Genomic DNA, 21,564 nt, shown 5'->3' with positions numbered 1-21,564 from the left:
CTGTGGCCACAGGAGGGCAGTGTATGCTGCAATTGTAAAAGCTTTCATCTCAACCATCAACTGCAACACATGTGGTAAACAGATGGCTCTATACAGTATATTTGATTAATTTACTTCATAAGTTGGGTTATTTTCAGTGGCATATACTGATCCAATGCCTGTGCATACATGTTGCTTAACAAAACAAATGCTAAACGTGCTACATCTTCCGTTGAACACTGTCGAAATACAACTCAAAATAAACGGATGTAGTAACACACAGACCGCAGGACTCAAGACAGCTGCAGGAGCGTCAGAATAACATAGCTAGCCAGTGCAGTGCTTACCTGTAGAGAGGCGGTGCTGAAAGGACTTGGATTTCACGTGGATACCCAAAACCGAACTCCAGCGCTCTTTGATCCGCACTTTTAATCTATTAATCGCTAATATTTAGGCAAAGCTTTTTTTCATACACCGTCGGGGACGCAAGGCAAACCGAACCAGTGGACACGTGGGTGCATGTACTAACATCCTGTAATTAGCCCCAGTGCACAACATCTGCGGATCCCAGGCGCATGATTAAACCCAAGGGTATTGTAGTCTTTTGACACACACGGACTACAAAAATGGAGGTGAAAGAGGTAACGTATGAGGAAAAAGGAAACCTCTAAAAGCATCTAAAAACAAACTCTTTGTTCAGACCCAGAACATTTCTCTTCAACCAAACTCCAGGTCTCCTAGTCTTTGCAGTTTAGCATGCCGAGGCCCTGAAATCTGAAGGCAAAGAAGATCCTTTTGCCATATAGAACTGTTTTGTCCATTAATTCTCTTTTAAGGCTGAGTAATATTTCTTTATTGCTTTATAAAGTGCTGCATCAGGATTCATCAGTGTGAACCTGCAGGATTTCTAAACACTATAGCAATTACACATACGTGACTTTTCACCTCTCTGCCTTTCCTCTTCATTTATAAATGCCAAGTGTTGTTTGGACAACTCTCAGCTTTGTAAGGTTTTCAGCAAATATCACAGACAAGCGTGTGCAGAACATGTCAGCAAATACTTACAGGTTGTTTTGTGATATGTGAAAACACATTAGGCAGCAATGAATAAGATCATATCACACCTCCAACCCCAAAACAACAAGAAAGCCACATCAGTACCTGAAACAAAACAGTGAACACATTTAATGCAGAATGTTATTTTCATTAAGATGCAAATGTCTTATTTTAGCCACGTTAGAATGAACATGTTCCTGCTACTAACTTCAAAACCATTCATGTGTGAATCAAATGCAGCCAAATGAAACCTCTGAGTATGTCTATCTGTCATGATAATGTAATGAGGGCCTTACTGCAGGAAGCAGTAATTTGGAATATTCCATCATTTTAATACAATAACTATATCTTAATTATATGGAGCCACAGAGAACTGGCTTTCTATAAATGACTTCTGTCTTTGCTTTAGATTGCAAACCAAAGCATCTATAAAAGAAGAAAACAAACAAAAACAACAGTTTTTGTGTATTCATTTATTCAAATCAATTTTATTAATTACATGTATTATAATGTATCATTACTATCCCAATAATTATTAAATATCACATGGGGAAAAAAAAAAAACTAATGGTTACATTATTTGAATTGCATCAGAAACTACCACAGATGAAAAAGCTTGAACAATAAGTAAGAAAACATCTGTTGTGGCAAGACTCTCTGTATGGTAGCAAAACGTCTTAAGGTAAATACCATATCATGCTAAATAGTGGATGCAGATTTAGGAACTTAACTTGGAATACCAAGATGAACTTGAAAGCAACACAGCAATGTTTCCTTTTCACAGTGTGAATTTGGTATTTTATCCTATACGACAGCACTACAGCATAAGTATGACAAAGAGACCACAAAAACGGTGACTGCAAAGAAAAACAGTTTCTCGGCCAATATACCAGGAATAAAATATGCTGAGTACTAAGGACAGAACACAAATTCCTTTCACAGTAAATACAATACAAAACAATACAGTATACTTGGATAACAAATAATATGAGTTTATAAAATTCCTTTTTAACGTTATTTTAAAAATGTTACCCCTTACATCTTACATCCATGACCTCTGTAATTTCAGCTGCGGGTCAATTTTTAGCAAACAGCGACCTAAATTCACGAGTGACTGCCCAGAATCTCATCCAAATTTATATCTTTCATCCAATCATCATTCCCAGAGCCAGACTTGAGCAGAGAGTCTATGAAGTCTGAGTCTGTGTTGATCCCTGGTACTGTGTTGTCTCCCTCGGGGAGGAAGTCGAAGGTCAGACGGTTGGCCCGGTTATTCTGGTAGCTGCTGGAGCTGGGACTGGGCTCTGCGAAGTTTCCTGCTGGCACCCTCTGTTCAGGAGAGGCCTGGTTCAGGTTTCCCACTGCTGATGGAGAGCCCATCATTGGCTGGCTTGGTCTTGGGCCTGTGTCTCTTATTGAAGGGTTGTGAGGGAGCATCCCAATGTCTGGTGCTACCTGGTTGGGAGGGCCCATGTGTCTCTGTTGGAACGGGTGGTTTGACATGTCCAGCTGCGCACCCTGAGACTGTAGTGGATTGGGTATCCGCCTAACACTGAGTCCAGTTGTCACTTGCTTGTTGGCTGAGCCCCAGCCCATGTTGACGTTTTTCATCAAGCCTCCCAGTCCCTGTCCTGGTACCCCTGAGGAATGCAGGTCAGCTGCTGTTCTCGGGTGCTGTACACCTGATACACTGTTCATCCCAAAAGAGTTTCCATGCGTGTTTGGCCCCAGGAACCTGGCTTTATTCTGATTTAGCCCAATCCGATTCTGATTGTTATGCTGCTGGAATTGGCCAATACAAGAACTCGGATGACAGTCGGTCCCGATGCCGAATCTGCGGTCTGATGGCGAAGGACTCATCTTTGAACCAGACCTATTCGGGAGGTGACAGGACATGGACTGCAGGTCATTCTCAGGACCATTGCTGGAAGACTGGGAGGCATTTTGACCTAAAGAGATACCAAGGAAAACCTGATTACAATTATGGTTTCTGGTCAGCATTTAAAACACTCCTGACTTATCAGAAAGGTAGAATACCTGCGAAGATGTTTCCTTGCTGAACTCCCACCATACTTCGTGACTGCTTATAATCAGGTGGCGGTCTTGTGAGATGACGGCTGAACTGATCATGCGTGTTGTCTTTGTCCTGAAAAGGAAAGACAAAGTGGTGAATACTAAATACGCGATTGATCAATAATGAATTCTCACAAAGTCTGGACAGCTTATTAACTGGTGGAAGCTGTATGATGGAGATGTAGCTTACTGAAGTGCTGATGGCGTGCTGTTGTTGGTTAAGCTGTCTCTGCATGGCCTGAGTTTTGGCTGGGCCTTTCTGCTGGTTGTTGGGTGCTGGGGGCCGTGGCTGCGACTGGGCTGACATGACTCCTAAGCTTCCATTGGTGGGCAGCCTCGGACCAGGAGGAACACCCTTAGAAGAAGACACACATGATGGTTTTACATTAGTGTCTGTGGTGCTACTTTTAAATTTCTACATATGTCAGTGCCAGAAGATTGGAGCCAAGGGTCGAGAAAGCTGAAGAAAAACACACACAAAAAACAATGCAATAATATTATTTAACCACTAGAGGGCAAGACTAGACAAGCTACGATAGATCTGTTTCAAAGATGCTATTCAGCCTCCAGAATGTGGTCAAGGCTACTCCCTCTGCAGATGAAAAAGGGAGACTTGGAGAGAGGCTTTTTTTGGAAGGGGGAGTGCGAGCCCTCCTCAAGGCCTGCTTCTCTCTTGATAATTGTGTCTAAAGAGAGTGGAAAGAATCCCTGAGACAGCAGGAAATGTGTGCCAATGGGGAGTTAAGCGCCAGCACCATGACTACCTCCATTTAATAAGCTCTCCTTCACTGATCACTGTGTTGTGTTTGGCAAGGAGGCATTCCATCCACTAGAAACCCATTATGCTCCTGACACTATCACACTGATTAAAACGTTGTAGTCGGCAGCACTCAAATGACATTGAGATATTCAAACTAGCTTTCTGTTTGAAGTCTTGTCCGGAACGTATGCATTCGCTGATAAGTTTTCACCATCATGGCTGTTCGAGATGTTATGTGTCCTTGCAGTACGTATTTTTTTTTAGCTTTTTTAGGCAGCTGTGCAGACTATCCATGCGCTCCAAGTAAAACCTGTCTTTCTTGTGGATACAAGGACGCTCTCATTATGCTCAAACTTCAACCAAGTGCAAGCGTTTGTCATGAAAGAGGTTAATGTGCAAGTCAACATACCCTGTGTATACAATGTCAGTCATTGTGTTGACTTAAAATGTTTCCCAGGGTGAAATGGATTAGAAATCCAGCAGTGCATTTAGCAGAAGCTATTAGTTAGAGGACAGATGCTTCGCAGAGGATGAATCTCTAACAGGGTGGTGACTTTGTGGTCCCCTAGAGAAAAACTGAAAAAATAGAGAGAAGCATGTATATATACATATATATGTGTGTGTCTCTGTGAGTGTGAATGATAATGAATGGGGCTAAAATTTGGAGAACTGACGAGACGGGATCAGAGAATGAAGGGAGCTGAAAGTAATTTCATGAGCTAATATTCGCCTTCTCTGCCTGAGTTCAACCCACACAGCAAACCAAGCATGGCAATGAGGTAGCTCAGGGACTAACACATCAAAACAGTGGTTTCTTCTGTTACTCTAGAAAGCCGAGTCACTGGCTTTGATTCACTGTATCCAGTTATGGAGACTGTGAGAAACTGTGACCATCTCAGACATTTTCCCTGCAGAGGTACACTGGAAAGGGCTTGTTCCATCTTTGTTGTAAGAAAAACCCAACCAGGGGTGTTTTAGCATGTACAACTGAGTAATCCTCTCTGTCATCCTGATGTGTCATAAAGCTGTTTTCCATGTTTTTTCCCCCCTCTCATTCTTCACAAGCTTGTTGTAAATGAATACCACATGTGGCTCAGGCCTCAGAGAAGGAGCAGAGTGATTTAGTCTCCCATCCTGCGGCAGTGCAGGCAGCTGACAGTGATCCAGGCCCAGCCTTGCCGGCTCTCACACTGCACTTCCTCCAGTCTGGACTCATGACGCTGTCCCTGGGGAGTGCCTCGGCATCTGGACTTGGCTGCGGCTCCCTTTCCCAGGAAACAAGCACTCCCTTCACAGCACTGCCGGAGTGACCTGGTAGGCTCGACCCCCATGGCCCTGCTCTTATCCTAGCTGAGGGATGTGGTGCCGCAAGTCCATCAACAAAAGTTGAGTCATTATTTACTGCAAGCAAACCTTTATCTGAAGTGTAGTTGTAATTTGGGTTTCTGCATTTCCAGTAAGAAGAGTACTGTAGTCTGCAGAAAGGAAGGTACAAGCTTTGGTGTAAGTGTTTAAATGGAAATCTGTAGCTCAAGCTAATCACTGGGATGATGAAATTTCTGCCAAGTGTCTGTCTTCGCCTGAAATAACAGTGTTGTCTTAAGCTGAGCAGAACTAGAAGTGACTCTCGATAAGATGTTGTAAATGTAAATCTGAATGTAAATGTTTGGATATAATTAGATATTTAAACATACAGGAGTGTGCTGGTATAAAGAGAACAAAACAAAGGAGGCCTTTCACAACAGCAGGTGATATTTCTATTGTGTAAATTAAACTAAGAGATGAGTGAAAAGCTCAAACACCTTAGTCTGTGCTCAAAAACCCATTTAGTTTTAATATCTCCTTAAAATAGTCCTTTCTGCACCTGCATGGATGACTGTATGGTGTTTATTAACAGAACATTTCATGCCATTTCTTTTAAATACTGAACCAAAAAAACAAATATTTCTATGGAGGCAAGAATTAGGAATGTTTCAGAGATAATAAAAAACAAAGACCTGTAATAATTTTTAATGCGCCAGCATTGTCTTTCTTTTTGCTTTTGACTCTGTCAGGGAACCCAAAAAAGTTGTTTTTTTTCTTTCTTTGGCTTAAATACACAACACAGCTGCACAACTGATGTGACTAGCAACACTAAATTTTGTCCTTGAAATAGCATTGCCCACCAACCACAGTAACTCAGGTTTCATAATGCATCAGTGTATGCTGCCGGAGAGTGTGTTCATACCGGTGAGATATTCTCTGTGTGAGAGAGTTAGAGAGTGGTGGATTTGAATTTTGACATGTTTGACTCATGGACCAGTTATTAAACTGTAAGAAGTTTCAAACAAACCCCAATGCTCACATCTCTGGCTGGTTTAAAAAAGGTCTTCAGCTCCACTCAGTGGGAGGAAGCCTACTGCTAGTTGCTGGTGTTACACAGGGGATCAGGGCACTCTTTCAGGACCTTTATTTCTCTGGCATTACTAATTCAATTCACTGTGGGAAGAGACTCCACTCTTTTTCTCCTCTCTGTGAGCTGTCCCTTCCTCATTAGCTGGACTTTTAACCCTGTCCATGCTGACTGCAAAAGACAAACGCTGTTGCCAGCCTTTTTTAAACTCTTAAATACGGCGGCTCTTGTTTCTTCTTCATAACTCCTACACTATCATATCCCCAGCTTCACATTTGCATATTTCATTTGTTCAAACAAACTGCACGTTAAAACACAATGTCCTTGAGAAAGCTGTCTCACCAAACCGTTACCCGTAATGAACTGAAGCGCAGCCGCATGTCCTCAGCATTTTAAAGACCAGAGGTGACTGAGCTTTTACTTTCAGTCGCTCCAGGCTTTGGAAAAGTTTGCTGTTTTAAATAATTCATCAAAATCCATTTAAGGCTTTTTCATTATTTGAAATCCAGCTCTTCTAATCCTCTCCCCCTTATTTTTTTTAACAGTAATTTTTAATTATGTTATTATTTTTATTGCTTATAATTTCTGTTATTTATACTACCTAAATATTATTAGTGATTATCACTACTGCTACTAATAATGTCAATGTTAAGGCTAATTCTGACATAACAACAATTCTGACAAATATGGCACACTGTGAAATGGGGGCAATGAAAAATGTTTGCTTATTTTGATTGGTCACCATTTTTAAATTTTGTGTATTTCTGCCTCATACATTCATAGAAAGCTTCTGATGAGGAATATGTTTTAATAAAGTTTTAAAACCACATGCACGGCCACATGTTTAGAGGGTAAATAGCTGTATGGTACAGTGGTAAAACTGGATCTGTTTAACCCATGTGTGACGATGTATTTGTCATCGTACCTTGTTTACTTCCATGTCTGCATAGCTCCCTCCCGCTCTCCTCCCGCCCTCTCCCACTCACTCAAGCACTTCCCTTGATCTGTAGAGGTTATGAGAGCTCTCTTGTGTGGCTCGCATTATCATTTCACACAAAGACAGCTACAGATACTGTTAGCGCAAAAATGAAAGAGGGGACGGTCTAAATCTCCCCAATCATAACAAATCAGTGATTCAACCTCCGGCACCAGGCTAAGCAGATTACTGTCATTTTCCACCACTTGTCCCTTGTAGCTAACAACCTCCAATTAGCAAATCCCGCTGTGCATATCTGTGCCCTGACGGGGAGCCACCATGACAAGCAGAGAAATTAGAAGTCCTGCATGTTAATCTACCATGCTCTGGCAATCTGTGTCATCGTCAAAACACTTTCAGGGGAAATACATATTCAAGGGAGTCACAACAGCAAAGGCAGCAGCGAGAACAATGACAATAAAATCCCAAAACAAACAGCACTGCATTGTTGCTGTTTCAGACAGCAGGCTGGCTGCTGCGAGCAAACTGAGGAAACCGATTGATGAGGAAGACCAAAGAGACAGTGAGTCTTGTCTTCAGCAGAAAAAAGGCTATCCTACGTTATTTGCATTGTATGTGTAAAACATTTGTGTCATCCAACGTTGCACTTTAATTAGTCAAAAATGTAAATTAAAGCTGTGGCACTATATTGTATGTTTACTATCACGTATGATGGTATACTGGAGCCACGTTGCATGAAAACCGTCATTCAGCGTCATCAAGCTGACTCATAAAGACATACATGATGGCAGATACACACTTGAAGACCTCGTAGCCACAATTTAAATGCTTAGTTGGATCCATTCTACTTGTCTGACCTTGTAAAAAAAGCCTTTCAAGGCCCTTTGGGTATGGTTAAAACTGCTCAGTTATTAAACACACCGCCATTTTGTTATGAAGCATTTGGAGATACAAGGTTTTCAAGAGCAATCCTGTGTAAAGGAATTTTGGAGAGCCCTTACCTGTCGCTGTTGTGACAGTTTGAAGGGTAGCCCTGCTGGAACAGGTTTGGGCTGCAGACAGAGAGCCCCTGATGTGGAGATCTGTTGGTTCTGGTAATGCAGAGCTGAATGTGGTTGGTTCTGACTGGTCGATGGTGACTGTTGCTGCTGCTGATGGGCTGAAGTCTTGTTCGCTGAGCTTGTCATGATGGGCATCGGCTGGCTGGCAGAATGGGGTGCTTTGGGGCTGAAGTGCAACGTGGGCTTTGTGCTGAGAACCTTCATGTCCAAATGGTGGGAGCTATTGTGGCCATTTGACTTGAAGAGGCAGTTATTGATCCCTTTACTCTGGGAGCCAATCCTCTGCTGGCTAAGCGGGGCCGGGCTGGAGACCTTGTCCTGCGGGAAGGGGCTGGTGGAGCTCATGGCAGGAGTCCAGCTGGTCAATCCTGCGGGTGGTGTTTGATGGTGGTGATGGAGCAGAGAGCTCGGCTGCTGCTGGTTTGCTGCCATCTGCTTCAGCTGCTCTGCGTGAGATATTTCCGGCCAGCAGGGCATGCCTCTGGGCTGCCCTGCCTGAGTATTAGCTTTCTGTGACGTGGTGGTAGAAGAGGTACTGGTCAACGTGAAAGAGGGTCCTGCTGAGGCTGGTCGAAGCTGTGGCGAGCCACCATGAACCTGGCCAAAATCTGGGGAGTGCTCCATCTTTATTTGCTTCTCCATCGGGGAACACAGACTGGCCGCTGCTCCTGCTGAGCTTGGCCGACCTAGCTCCAACCCGAATGTATCGTCCTGCTTCAGCATCTTCTCAAACTCCAGGTCGTTCAGCGTTGGCACCGTCTTTGTCAGCTCATCAAAAAGATCCTGGAGGTCTGGGTCAATCTGACCACCACCTTCATCTTTGAAGTCAAAAATCATCTCTGCGTTTGACTGGCCGCAGGACTGGACCTCAATGGGCTCTTTTTTCATTTCTTTAAGGGTCATGTTGAATATGTCTGACCCCACTCCATGGGGGAGCATGTAATTCTTCCTCTGCATGTCCATGGTTGAGGACCCTTGCAGAGAATGAGACTGGGTTAAGCTGTGGTTGCAGGGCCCATGTCCCAGACCACCAGTATCCACACGGACCCGCTTAAAGTCTGATCCAGAGAAACCACAGGAGAGCCCATTCTGCTTTGGTGCGTGTCCTGGTGCGTGTCCTTCGATCTTCCTTCGCAAAGATCCTTGAAGCTGCAAAACACAACAGAAAGGAATTTTAAAATCACTTAGGAAACAGAAAGAAAAGATTTCAATTGACTACCTTCACCTCAGCTTCATTTCATTTCAATAATTTATTTACGGGGTAAGTGTTTCACAAAAAAACAAAGACCTCCATGGTAACAGAGTTAAATTTCAATAGAAGACTAACCCTAAAGAAAACCTTTTCATAACTTGAATTATTCCACTTGATTCAAAAGCTGTCTTGTGAGCCAATTTAAATCATGGTGATATTTCTGAGGATGGGTGCATTAAAGTCTACATCCAGCTCAAAGTATCACCATGTAAATTAATCCAATTTCACATTTTGCTCCAAGGCTTGTAGATGCTGTACACTCGACCAACTTGTGAAATTTAGGAAAATTACTTTTATTAATAGACAGTGTTTTCATTTAGTAGAATAAGGTTTGATTCTACAAGAGTGATGATGTCTCAGATTTTGTATTTTGACATAAATCAGTCCAGTCACATCATTTTGTAAGATCAAGCAGATACATTCAGATAAAACATTCAAAGCTTTCATATATAATTTTCTTTAAACTCTTGCAATGCAGCAATCCGGAAAACGCTGCTGAACCATTTAGAAAAATGTTTTGATATAATGTAGTTTGAGCTCAGTGCATGGGCTGAAAAGATAGCTACAAATCTGATAGAGCTGACAGACCGCAGAGAGAAGAATAAGGTCTTTGTTTCCCTCATTTGCATACATTATATTTTCTTCCATTGTGCTTCGTTAGATAGCAGAGTTTCACCTTTGCGGCTGAGATTCTGCTTAACATGCTGGTGCAGATGTCTGACTTCCTTTTGTCCTATCCCCATGCATGTCTTAATTTAAGGTAATAGGCACATAGCCATGACTCACAACTCCAAACTCTCAGTAACACTCCATAAAGCTGAAGCATTAAAACCTGAACAAAACCATCTTTTTTGTTTAGATTATTTATATTTTCAGGAACAGATATTATCATGTCAATGAAATAATGGAGTTTCTTGCTTCACGAGCGCTTTTGAGTCATTAACAACGATTCACTGAGAAAGAAATGGTCTATCCAGTGGCGATCTTAGGCACACTGCAACATACACATAAAAATGACTGATTATCTGACCGTGTTTTAATGTGGTGCCTGCATGGAAGCAAAATGGCTCTGATTGTACACCAACCTGAACACAGGAGAGGAGTATCAGTGTGTTGCATGTTTCACTGTGGGAACAAATTTGAGTCATTTTCCACCTGCTGGCACACATTAGATTAAGATGATTCATAGCCTGAGGGTTTGGAGTGAATCCTGCAGTTCACTACATTTCTACTGTGTTCGTGTCTGTATTACTTCTGCTAATGCTCTTAACAATTGCTCAGAGATACATCCTCACATTTTAATCAAGGCACAAATATCTCTGTGACTCACCAAGCCTCCTTTATTAAAGCTAATAAGTGTGTGTGTGTGTGTGTGCGTTTCAACATATTGAATGGATGTGGGTGGATGATGATGATTATGTTGATGGTGGTGGTGTAGCACTGAAAGGGGGGAGGGACGCTGAAATGATCAATTCTATTCAGAATATTATACCAGTGGCTCTCCACTTAGCTTAGTCAGTTGAAACTGTCGTACTTAACATTGGTGCAGACTGTTTTCAAAATCATGATTGCAAACAGATAGATTGATATTCAAGTAGGCCTAACCATTGGGGTTATTTTAGTACAGTAGGAAAACCAACACTTGAAACTTGCTTGAGCTCCATGACAACGACCAGCATGAAGGCAGAAGAAAAAACAATTGCGTTCAGCCGAAGACAAACAGGCAGTGACTAATGTCAAAGTCAAGCAAGAGTGACCAATTTGTTGCCTTTGTTTTTTTGGCAGCAATATGTTGTCACTGTGTTATACTGCAGCTGGAGGCAGACCCTCATTTCAAAACTATTGTTGATGGTGCATTTACAGACACTCTGCTATTTGGAAAAAAAAAATATCACTATCTGTGTTGTCAAACAGAGCAGACAGACAAAACCATGCATACTTCTGTTGTGTGAAGTATCCTGTTAATGTGGTCATCAGTAAAATGTTCTTGTTTGACATGTGACTCAAATCTCATAGCTACTACTGTAAAATGCACACTCAGCCTTCACCTAATTTTACATTTTTATGCATTTTTTGAAAAAAAATTTAGCTCAGTTAACCTTTTGTATGTTAAAATTTAAGCAGATGTAATGCTCGTAAAAGAAAAGCAATGTAAAAGTTGTAAACAATGAAAAAAATTACTTTGCCACAGAAGAAAAGATTTTGACAGAGAAAGAAAGAAAGACCTCAAATCTAATGACTGCAATGCAATGACAGAGACACTTACAATTGTAATTTGCACATGTTCCATAAGTTCATCTACAGTATGTCGCATTCAGCGAGATGCAGACTATTAAACATTGTGCCTTTCCACAGAATACTGGACATCTGTTTTTCTCCAAATGCAGATGAAAACAGGCCTTCTAGTGTGTGCAGCTCATGCACTCTTTCTCTCGTTCCACAGGGCTGTTTCTGGAGAAGACAGACAGGAGTACTCCTCATGGTTCAAGGCACTGTCTGAGAAAACACATCATGAATAATGGAAAGGAAAGTGGATGTGTTGCAAAAAGCCATTGTGAGACAGGGTTGCCTCACTACTGCCTCGGTGCCATGTGAAAATGGACTCTAGTCAAGAGCAGTTCTCAGTTCAAAATTCAAAGCTGAAGCCTGTCAAGACTTCGTGCAGTTGAGATTTTGTGAAAAGTAAAATCACAGTTATGTGTGCATCCTAACAACCTTCATTTGGGTAAAGACAGACTAATATCCAAAATCTAACACTAGTTGTTTCTTACATTTCCAACAAATAAAGGACCATCCTGTTCTTTCAGTGCTCAGTACTCAGAAGCAATGGCCTCCTAGCTGGCCTGAAATCCTCATGACAGATCTCCAAGTGATCTGAAAATAGATTTTTTGATTAACATTTAATGAGCTTAGAAGCTCTGAATCACTCTGAAAGTGACTCCTGCTACATGAGAGGCTCAAAACGTATGCATTATATACTGATCATCTTAGAGATGAAAGCATGGGCGCTTATATTCCTTTTCTGTGTTGTCAGAGTGTGATTCACCCACTGTCAAGGTCTAGGTTAATTGTGAGCAGAATGATCATTTAATATTTGTATGAGTACAAAACTACAAAAGAAAGTTGGAAAATATCTCATCTAAACTTCACACATCTACAATAAACAGAAAAGAACATGAAATACACAGTTTTTTTTAGCAAGGTGTAATTTCTGTGGCAGTTCTACTGTATGTACTTTAATTGTAGTACCTGTAGACATAATTTCCCAGGAAATAATTTTAAAAAGCGAATCAAGAATGGATTTGATTTTGGAGCATAACCTTTTCAATGCTGCTTATTGATGCCATTTGACTGGGGCAGCGAGGAACCTGACCTTGGCCCTGTCAGCAGAAGCTATCTATTCCTGAGAGCTGGAGGGCTGGTAGCTCGTGTGTCAGGCTGAGCAGTGTGGTGATGCTGAGCACTGTGGATGGGGCTCCGGGTGAGCCATCACAGGGATGCAACACCAAGCCTCCTGGTACCATCTGTCAGTCCAGCGGCACAGCCCTCAGAGCCATGAATGCTTGAAGGGTATAGGTTTGAGACTGTTCGAAGGTTTTGTGTCAGTGTTTGAGTATGAGAGTGCGGCTCAACAAAAGATCGAGCTCGCCAGCCTTTAATCTATTCACCAGAGCCCTGAAACATGTTGCAATCTGCTCCTGCGAGAGTTAGAAACCTTCCTCTCGGCATTTGACATGGAAAAAAGACCCAAAATAAAGGAATAAATACGACTATTGTGTTCCTAGGGAGACATAATATTTATGCGGTTCTGCAGGTTGCATACTGTTGCAAGAGGGGATTTCAGCTCGTTTAAAGCCAGATAAGAAACAAGAGCCCAAAGAATAGTGCCAATGATCAGCTGTCATAGAAAATTCAGCTATCTGCTTGCAGAATGCTGAGAAAGTGTAGAGGGCTGAGTTTAATTATAGGTTTTCTACTAGCTGTCTAAAGCTGTAAGCCATAATAGTATATCCAGAGAAATTGAAAAGAAGATTGTGGATAACTTAAAATTTTGTATTATTTATAGGAATGTACGGAAGCTGAGGCTGAGACTGGATGTACATCCACATGGAAATTTATAGTTTCAGTCAAATCAGGTCAAGGGGGGGCTGTCGGATTCTGCTTTGTCTTTCCTGTAAACTGGTTTCCTTTTTTAATCCTAGTTTGTTATCAAGTCATGGCTTGTTTTTATTCAGCACACTTCAGGTAACAGCAAGGTGTGCACATCTGTCTATCTGACACCATGGACAAGAAAAATGTTCTTGGGTAACCATGATGATCTTTAAATAGAATTTTGCATTTTTAGTTTGAGTTTAAGATAACTTTGATTTAAACCTCACATAGATTTAATTTCAAAGTTTGCATAGCACGAAGAATAAAGGAAATAATATCACTCTAAGGGGTGTACCGGGGCAAGAACAAGCAATTACTACTGAAATTATATCTAAAGTATATGCTGCACCATCTTATATGGTGTGTGGTTATGGCAACCCAGCAGGAAATACTGAACTACATATCTATTGAAGAAAGGCACAGACAACAAATTAGATAGCTTCCTCTTGGAAATCCTGGCAGATGCTTTTAGCATGAAATTAGAACAATTTTCAGTATGTTTTGGTGGATAAATTAGTGGCTGACAAAATGATGACGTCAGTAGGCTTGATCCTTTTTCACACAGTAAATTATAAAATGTAGGGTTTTTTTTTCATTTTCAACACTTGGAATATAACTTATATTCCCTCAACAAGAGAAACACGTTTAATCTGTTTCTACAGGGCATGTGGCATAAGGTTGCACAGGGATGTGAGCATAGGTTCATGGTGTGCTTCCCTAATCAGGCTGGCGCGTGTTGGGACGAAACAGCACACTGCAGAGATGGGCTACTTTTGGCTCATCAGCACTTTGCATCCCCACACTTCCTGACACAGTTGTATTAGATTGAGGCTGCCCTCCAGAGAGCAGGCAGGAGAGAAGGATGAGCAGCAGCAGCAAGGAAAAAAAGAGAGGCAGCTTTGTGGCAGCCTCTGGGAAATGGGAAGAGATGATAAGAGCTCCTTTGAAGCGAAATCATCCATTATGTTTACTGAAGGCAGATTTTTTTTAACAGTTAATGTAGCTCAGCTCCAACATTCCATGGAGAAACTTGCTATTTTAATAAAAGGCAGCTTGCACACATCAAAAAATCCTTTTGGAGACACTTCCCATTCAAATATCAGCTCTCCTTTATCCAAATGCACTGATTAAAAGCCAGCATTCCTATCAGTCCATGCTTTGGCGTGCCCTTTGTTCAGAGTCAAGCTCATGAGTTTAATGTGCGATCACTGAGGTTAAAGGGGGCAGGAGGAATAAGCGCCGAACACATGCTTGGGACCCAGAAGAAAATAATGGGGCCACTTCAAATAAGTAACAAGTGTTGTGAAAATGATCCATAACAGTGATGGCTTTCACAAATACAGAATAGTATTTTAAGAGTTTATTGCAACATTCAGTCAGTCATTTGCAAATGAACCTTTGAGCTTGTTGGGCTGAGAAATACTGTATGAAATTCGATGATCGTATTTTTACATAGAGCCACATGTGTCAGAAAACATCCCAGGGAGACTAACAGTTGTCTTGGAATCAATACATAGCATTCCTTCTATCCATTCATAGCTCTACCTATCTTCGTTGCCTACAGGGTTACTTTCTCTGCCTCTGTCAGCAGAGAAGTAAAAGCAAAGGGCCGAATCCCACAGCTTCGCTTTTGTTGACATGTCACACCTGTTACGAACCGGCAGTTGAATATTTTCATACGACAAGCAGAAAAACAAAGAATCACACTGTGCACTTAGCTATAAGACAGTATAACATAAGACAGTGCACATAATAATTAGATTATCACAGTATAAGTTGGTATTGCTGCAGTCACTGATCAATGCACACCCATTACAGTGATGAGGGTCTAAACTTAGATATTTGACTTATTAATCATACTGATGTTTATTTATCTAAATCTAAAACATAAATTATTCTTGACCCAGACATGTAATTTAAATGGCTTATTGTGCATAATATTTATTGAGTATATCCTCCTGTAAAGTGCAAGAGTTGGCCTCAGATTCCCAGGATGGAGGATAGCAGTGAAGTGATCCTGGGAACAAATATGGGGTGTGTGAGCGTATGTAGGAGGGGGAAGGCAGACTCTGTCAAGACATCACCGCAGCACCAGCTAGGCCACGCCACTGCAGACGCACCATAGGTCACCAACATCGTAGTGACAAGCCGTCACATCACATCACCCATGGCCATGTGGCTCACAGAGCTCCTGACACTGCTGTCACCTCTCATCTACATGTCATTCTTAACCACAGAGACATTTACTGAGGAGGACTGAGGGCTCCCCAGACTCAGGAGCAATCCCATGCAGCATACATCACTGTAGCTTCCAGAGTAAAAGGGATCCCTAAAATAAACGATTTAAACTTAAGGATGCGTTCAAATAACTGGTTTCCAGGCTTAGCTTTCACATCACGGTCTTACACTGTGGCCGCAGCATACTTCATACGTGTTTCCTATTAAAGACAGCTGCCACCTTTGTCTTCACTTAATAATCGTAAAAAAGAGGAAAGGTGATGGGTGACAGGAAGACATCTCATCATTTAACCAGTCGCAGCTCTTTCCTGCCAACTGCGTATAGGCTGAGCTGCTGTTATAGAGCAAAGGGTTTCATTTAGTGGTGACACAGACTTAAATTCTCATTGGTCCAACACTCTATGTGCTGAAAACACCCTCTATCAGCTCTTGCTGTTCCAATCCACATCTAAAGTGCTAAAATGAAAGGACATGATGTAGTATCTATAATCCATCATGACGGGTTTCTTTAAATTGGTATATGTGCGCTGTGTCTGTTCAAGAGATAGTTTGGGTTTTTTGAAGTGGGGTTTTATGAGCTACTTATCCATAGTCAGTGCATTGCCTAAAGTATAAGGTGGTCGGCACAGGCCTAGTTTGGGAAAGCAGCAGGAGTAACGGTATAGGAAGCTAAGCAATGTAGAGCTGTGGAGGGAGGCAGCAGAAAAACGTACTTTAGCCGCCTAAAATAAGGCCCACCTAAAACAATCAAGATCAGTTTAAGTGTGTGCTATGTTCATATATATTATATAGCATATATAGAATAGAGCATAGCTTCAGTTTCCCGTCAGAAAGGGCTTTCTGATGGCAGGAAAAAGCAGTGACAATACTCAAAATATAGCTTACACTTAAACTGATGTTGTTTTTTTTAGGTGGGCCTTTATTTTTTGGGTGGCCTAAATGTGTTTCGTTGTTTATGTCCTCTTGCTCAGCTGTTTGTACATTGCTTAGCTTCCTACACTGGTACTCCTGCTGCTTCTGCAAACTGGGGGCGTGCCAACCGCCGTCTACTGTATGTAACATACTGACTATGGTTAATCACCTCATACAACCACACACAATTTTCAGGCTGGGAAACTGCTCGAATGTGTGGGAAGGTTAACATAAATCAGGACATTAAAGGATTCTTAACGGCAAAGGCTTAAGAATAAGAAGTTGTCAATCACTGCAGACATCAGAGGTCACAGTGAGCACGAAACAAATGAAAGAGAAATCATCAAGTTAACAATTCTAGATGTTATGATTACTTATTTATTACTTTAGAGATAGTAAATCAGGATAATGACACTGACACCTGGGTCTTCAGGCAGCCTGGAGTTATATCGCATTAGGTTTCAAAGATCTTTTTAGTCTTACTATCGTATTATACTGAAATGTAACACGTGCAGAGCTGAAACTAACATGAGAAAGTAAATCCACTTGAGATAGTAGACAATCTGAGGATTTTAGCTTCTCTGAAAACAAATCCCTTGTTTAACAGGTCTAAAGCTCCCCTAGAATGTTTGTACCCTTAAAAGGCCATTGCCATACAACCACAAGTACCTTTTTCCCAGCAACCGTCAAACACAAGGCCTGCCTCCGGTCATGCCACAGGAAAAGGCCCATAAGCAGGGAACAAGTTCCCTTCCTGTTTTCAAAGACGATTCCTATGGCATGCAGAGCTGTTTCCTGCTCGCTAGGCTCATTTCACCATCTCAAACATCTGGCTGCTCTTCAGCATGCAGCTGCAGCACGGTGAGAGCCAACAGTGCCACTGCTGAGTTGAGCAACACAGTCCTGAGCCATTCCAGTCATATCTCTGGCCACTAGAAAGAAAACCATCATCTAGTTTTACCAGCTAATGTCAGGCATCAAACTAGTGTGCATTATTCAGAATCTGCAGTAAGTCCTGATGAGATAATCTTTAATTGTACCATAGTTAGGCCTTTTTAGCTGTTTATGTCCTATCGCTCAGCTGTTTGGATTATGAATTCCTTGATGCTCCCTTTCAAGCACAGTGACTGCTGTTCCAAATCAGGAAACAATATTCCTCAATATCTGATGTGATTGCAGCGAAGTGCTTTTTAGCAGCGCTGCTGTGGCGATTTCCCAGTGAAACAAGGATCCATTTTATATCCCGTGGGAAACCTGGGCTGAGTGGTTAATGCTGTGCTAATGCTCCTTCACTCAGCCAGGTCTTGATAAGCCTCATGCTTTTAGAGACGGGAAACACATTTAGTGTTTTAAACCGCTTCAATGGAGAAAGCTTGGAAAAATCCACTAGTTGAAAAGGGTATACTTGTTGAGTTTTGTCATCTCTCTCAGCTTTCACTTGAATTACACACACATGCATTAGGACAGGCGAGCAGTCACACTAATCTGCACTCATACTCTGAAACAATTCTCTGCTAGTTCGGTTTGAAAAGGGACTGCTGCAGCTAGAAAGTAAGAAGAAAAATATAAATGAGTGGGAAGCTTTGTTTGACTCCCACTCCTATCAGTTCTGACATTCCAAATAAGGTCTGTGTGGACCGACGCTGGCAGAGACGGACACAGAAAACACTGCAGAGCTCTCACAGGCTCCAACCAAGGAAAAAGTGTGTGCGGTGGGGGGAGCACTGGGGGGGGGATCATGGTGCAGAAAATATGTGACCTCTAAAAATTTATCATCAGCCTGACATTTCCCAGAAGGACAAAAACAAAACATCACGATACTGATATATCTTAGATATTAGTTAGATACCGTCATCCACAAATAAACACCAACAAACAATTCAGTTCAATTAAAAATAATAGATAGTTTGACCTAAAAAAAACAACAACTGGTTTTCACACTGTTCAGACAGGTGAAAGGTCTTGAGTGCCACTAAAAAAAAGAAGAAGAAAATCATGAGAAACATCACGTATTGCAGTAAATTAATAGCTGCACTAGATAACCTTGAACATTGCCATCTCTAAATATTGGTATGACAGTATGGTACGGTATGATTTGAACCTAAATACTAAGAAATCATGAGTGTTACTGCAGTAACATTACCTTAATGCTAATGTTTATCCTGATGTCTAAATAGCCCACACATTGGTCACTTTAACTTTGTAAGGTGATAACACCAAACTGTGATCACAATTGATTAGTGCAGTTTTACGTTTTTTTGTCACTTCCTGTGCACCTGGAAATACCATCTGAACAACATTTTAGCAGTCTTCATCTCAACAGTAAAACGTGTTGTCTCCTACATATAAAGAATAAAAAACATAATTAATTCCATGGACTGCCTAAATGGCCTTTCCATAGAGCCCTGCTGGTACTGAGCACACCACTGTCAGTGCAGGTGGTGGCTCTCACAGTGGCTGGGAGAGTTCAAGGTTGCAGCAGAGACGTTGTTCAGAGACGAGCAAGTTTCTGCATGCAGGCAGCTCTTGTGTGAGGCTAAGTGGGCCTTGTGAACCAGCGCTTTAGGTCTGTTTACATGTTGCAGCAGGTAAGAGATTCACATTGTGCTCTCAGGTAATCTGTCCAAGTGGAAAAAGACAACTTTCCCATGATGTGATCACTGACATTCATGCAAAGTTAAGGGAAACACTAAGCAACCTTTGTGATTTCAAACTGAGAGGATTTGGACTGATTGGAGAAAAAAAAAAAAAAATCCTAAACACCTATTTAATCTCAAAATAGTCAAAAGCAGTTACAGTCTGTGTCTGTGTCTATAGTGGTATCTGGTCAAGAAAATATCTAGACTGTTGCTTTGCAACAGGCAAAATGATAAACATTTTGTCTGTGGTTTAAACACCTTTCCATCCATGTAAAATTAGCCTAAAATGTCGTAAATTGAAAGTTGTTCTTGAACTATTTGGAGGACGTGCATGGTTTTGGTCTCTTTTAAAATGCAACACTGAAGTTTTATCCCCAGCAATCAGAATCACTGTAAGTGCTACTGGCATTAAGTGAGAGAAGTTTGAAGACAGTGAAGCAGTAACTTTTGTGTACATACATGGATAGACCAATTTAACACTCCCACGATTCACAGGAGCGCTGTTTGGAATCTTAAGTCCCAATTCTACTGCAAACATATATACAATTCTGTATACCTGATTAAACATAGTAAATTAAAATCAAAAGGACATATACTCAAAAATACAATATTTGCTGCTATTACTTCGACTGAGTTTCACAAAGATCAATTTAGTAAGCTGGAAATACATGTTTAGTAAGTAGCCTTCACTATATGCTTGGTATTACACAACTAAATGGACAGTGAACCCTCAGAAACAGCTCATGTGAGGGGACTTACAGCCATGTGGCTACTGTCACAGCATCTTCTAAAGAAGGAATCACAGAATGTGGTCATGTTCCCCCTGACCAGTCTGTAGGAATGGGCTGTAGAACAACAACAACCTAGCCGGACAGAGGCTGCCACATGGCAGATAAACTGATAGATTGTAGTGATACTATAAGTTGGAGAAACTGGAGTGGGAAGTGTTAACGCAAGTTAATCAGTCCCTCACTTCCAGTCTACTCAAGTCCCCCAGCTAGCATAAGGTTGTTACTGGAGTCTGAGCACATTTTTGGACATTAACAAACAAACAGGTTGATAGGTCCATCCACGAGTCATTCCTCATCTTGTTTGCAAAACAATAGGAAAATCCCCCGCCAAGGTAACCTTATACAATGCTTCATTTTAAACTAAAATGCAGAATTACCTCTGTAACGCTGTTGGTAGAAATGTCATTCCAACAAAAAGGAACATCTATCTTTATTGCCAATGTGATAACATTTGGGATACCATATTATACATTATGCTGCTGTCACATTAAATTACATCCTGCCAGGTCAAGGTTGTGTATGTGGAACTATCTGCATTTCCATCCCGGGATATGATATTTGGCCTGGGTGGAAGAGATTATCCTGCTTGCTTGTGTGGATTTCACAGCTCAACTGGCAAGGCATCCCTTCACTGACTAGACAGCTGTTTTTTTCCCTCGCTTTGACTACTTCAGGCAAAACAGATGAGCTTGGTGATTCAAACTCAGCCAAGGCAGTATAATAGAGGGGAACATTCCCACTTAAAGGGAATTAATTCACTGGGAATGACAATGAGGACAAATGCTGATAAACACAAGTGTCACTATTTTAATCACTGCTTTGAAACATTGTTCTGGTTTAATGCACTAACGATTGAAAAGTGCATTAAGCTAAAAATATTTAAATGTTGTATGTTATGATGGTCAGTGGTTCATTTAAATGACAATTTAAGGACCACTTGCTGATCAAATACTGTATCTGCAATCCTTTTGAAATGGAAGTAAAGTAATTTCATACGTCCTTGCCAATGTACCCAAATCTTATGTTAGCTAGCTTTACCTAGCCTGACCATTGTTAGCCCAGCCACCACTGACAGTCTGACAAATCCATTGCAGAAATTTAGAGCAAACTATCCAAATAATACACAATAACAAAGTGTGTATGTTTTGATCGCACCTGATATAGTTGTACTGTAAATTTGTGTCTAAAATGGTGGGTCTGGAGCTGCTGCTTCTAAAACTGCAGGGTTTTCTGGCTGTGCAGGGCAATGTTTGCAGCTTTCTTGAGAACCGCTCATCCAAACTACTCCAAATTTGACAATGCAGTTCCTCAGGTCCTCAGGA

General features: G+C 41.4%; 1 protein-coding gene across 1 annotated transcript in view; it reads right to left on the bottom strand.

Moving 5' to 3' along the window:
* Positions 1-1,504: 1,504 nt before the first annotated feature.
* Positions 1,505-21,564, bottom strand: part of zmp:0000001236 (mastermind-like protein 2) — a 34,183-nt gene continuing 14,123 nt past the window's right edge. The window contains exons 2-5 of the mRNA XM_041940541.1: positions 8,199-9,407; positions 3,299-3,463; positions 3,073-3,181; positions 1,505-2,984 (exon numbers count right to left, since the gene is read on the bottom strand). Of these exons, the coding sequence (XP_041796475.1) occupies positions 2,140-2,984; positions 3,073-3,181; positions 3,299-3,463; positions 8,199-9,407 (2,328 nt within the window). The 3' untranslated portion in view covers positions 1,505-2,139. The remainder of the gene's footprint in view (positions 2,985-3,072; positions 3,182-3,298; positions 3,464-8,198; positions 9,408-21,564) is intronic.

Source organism: Chelmon rostratus, chromosome 7, assembly GCF_017976325.1.
Source record: "Chelmon rostratus isolate fCheRos1 chromosome 7, fCheRos1.pri, whole genome shotgun sequence".
Lineage (NCBI taxonomy): Eukaryota > Metazoa > Chordata > Actinopteri > Chaetodontiformes > Chaetodontidae > Chelmon > Chelmon rostratus.
The sequence above is the reverse complement of the archived record's forward strand: the minus strand, read 5'-3'. Positions and strand labels throughout refer to the sequence as shown.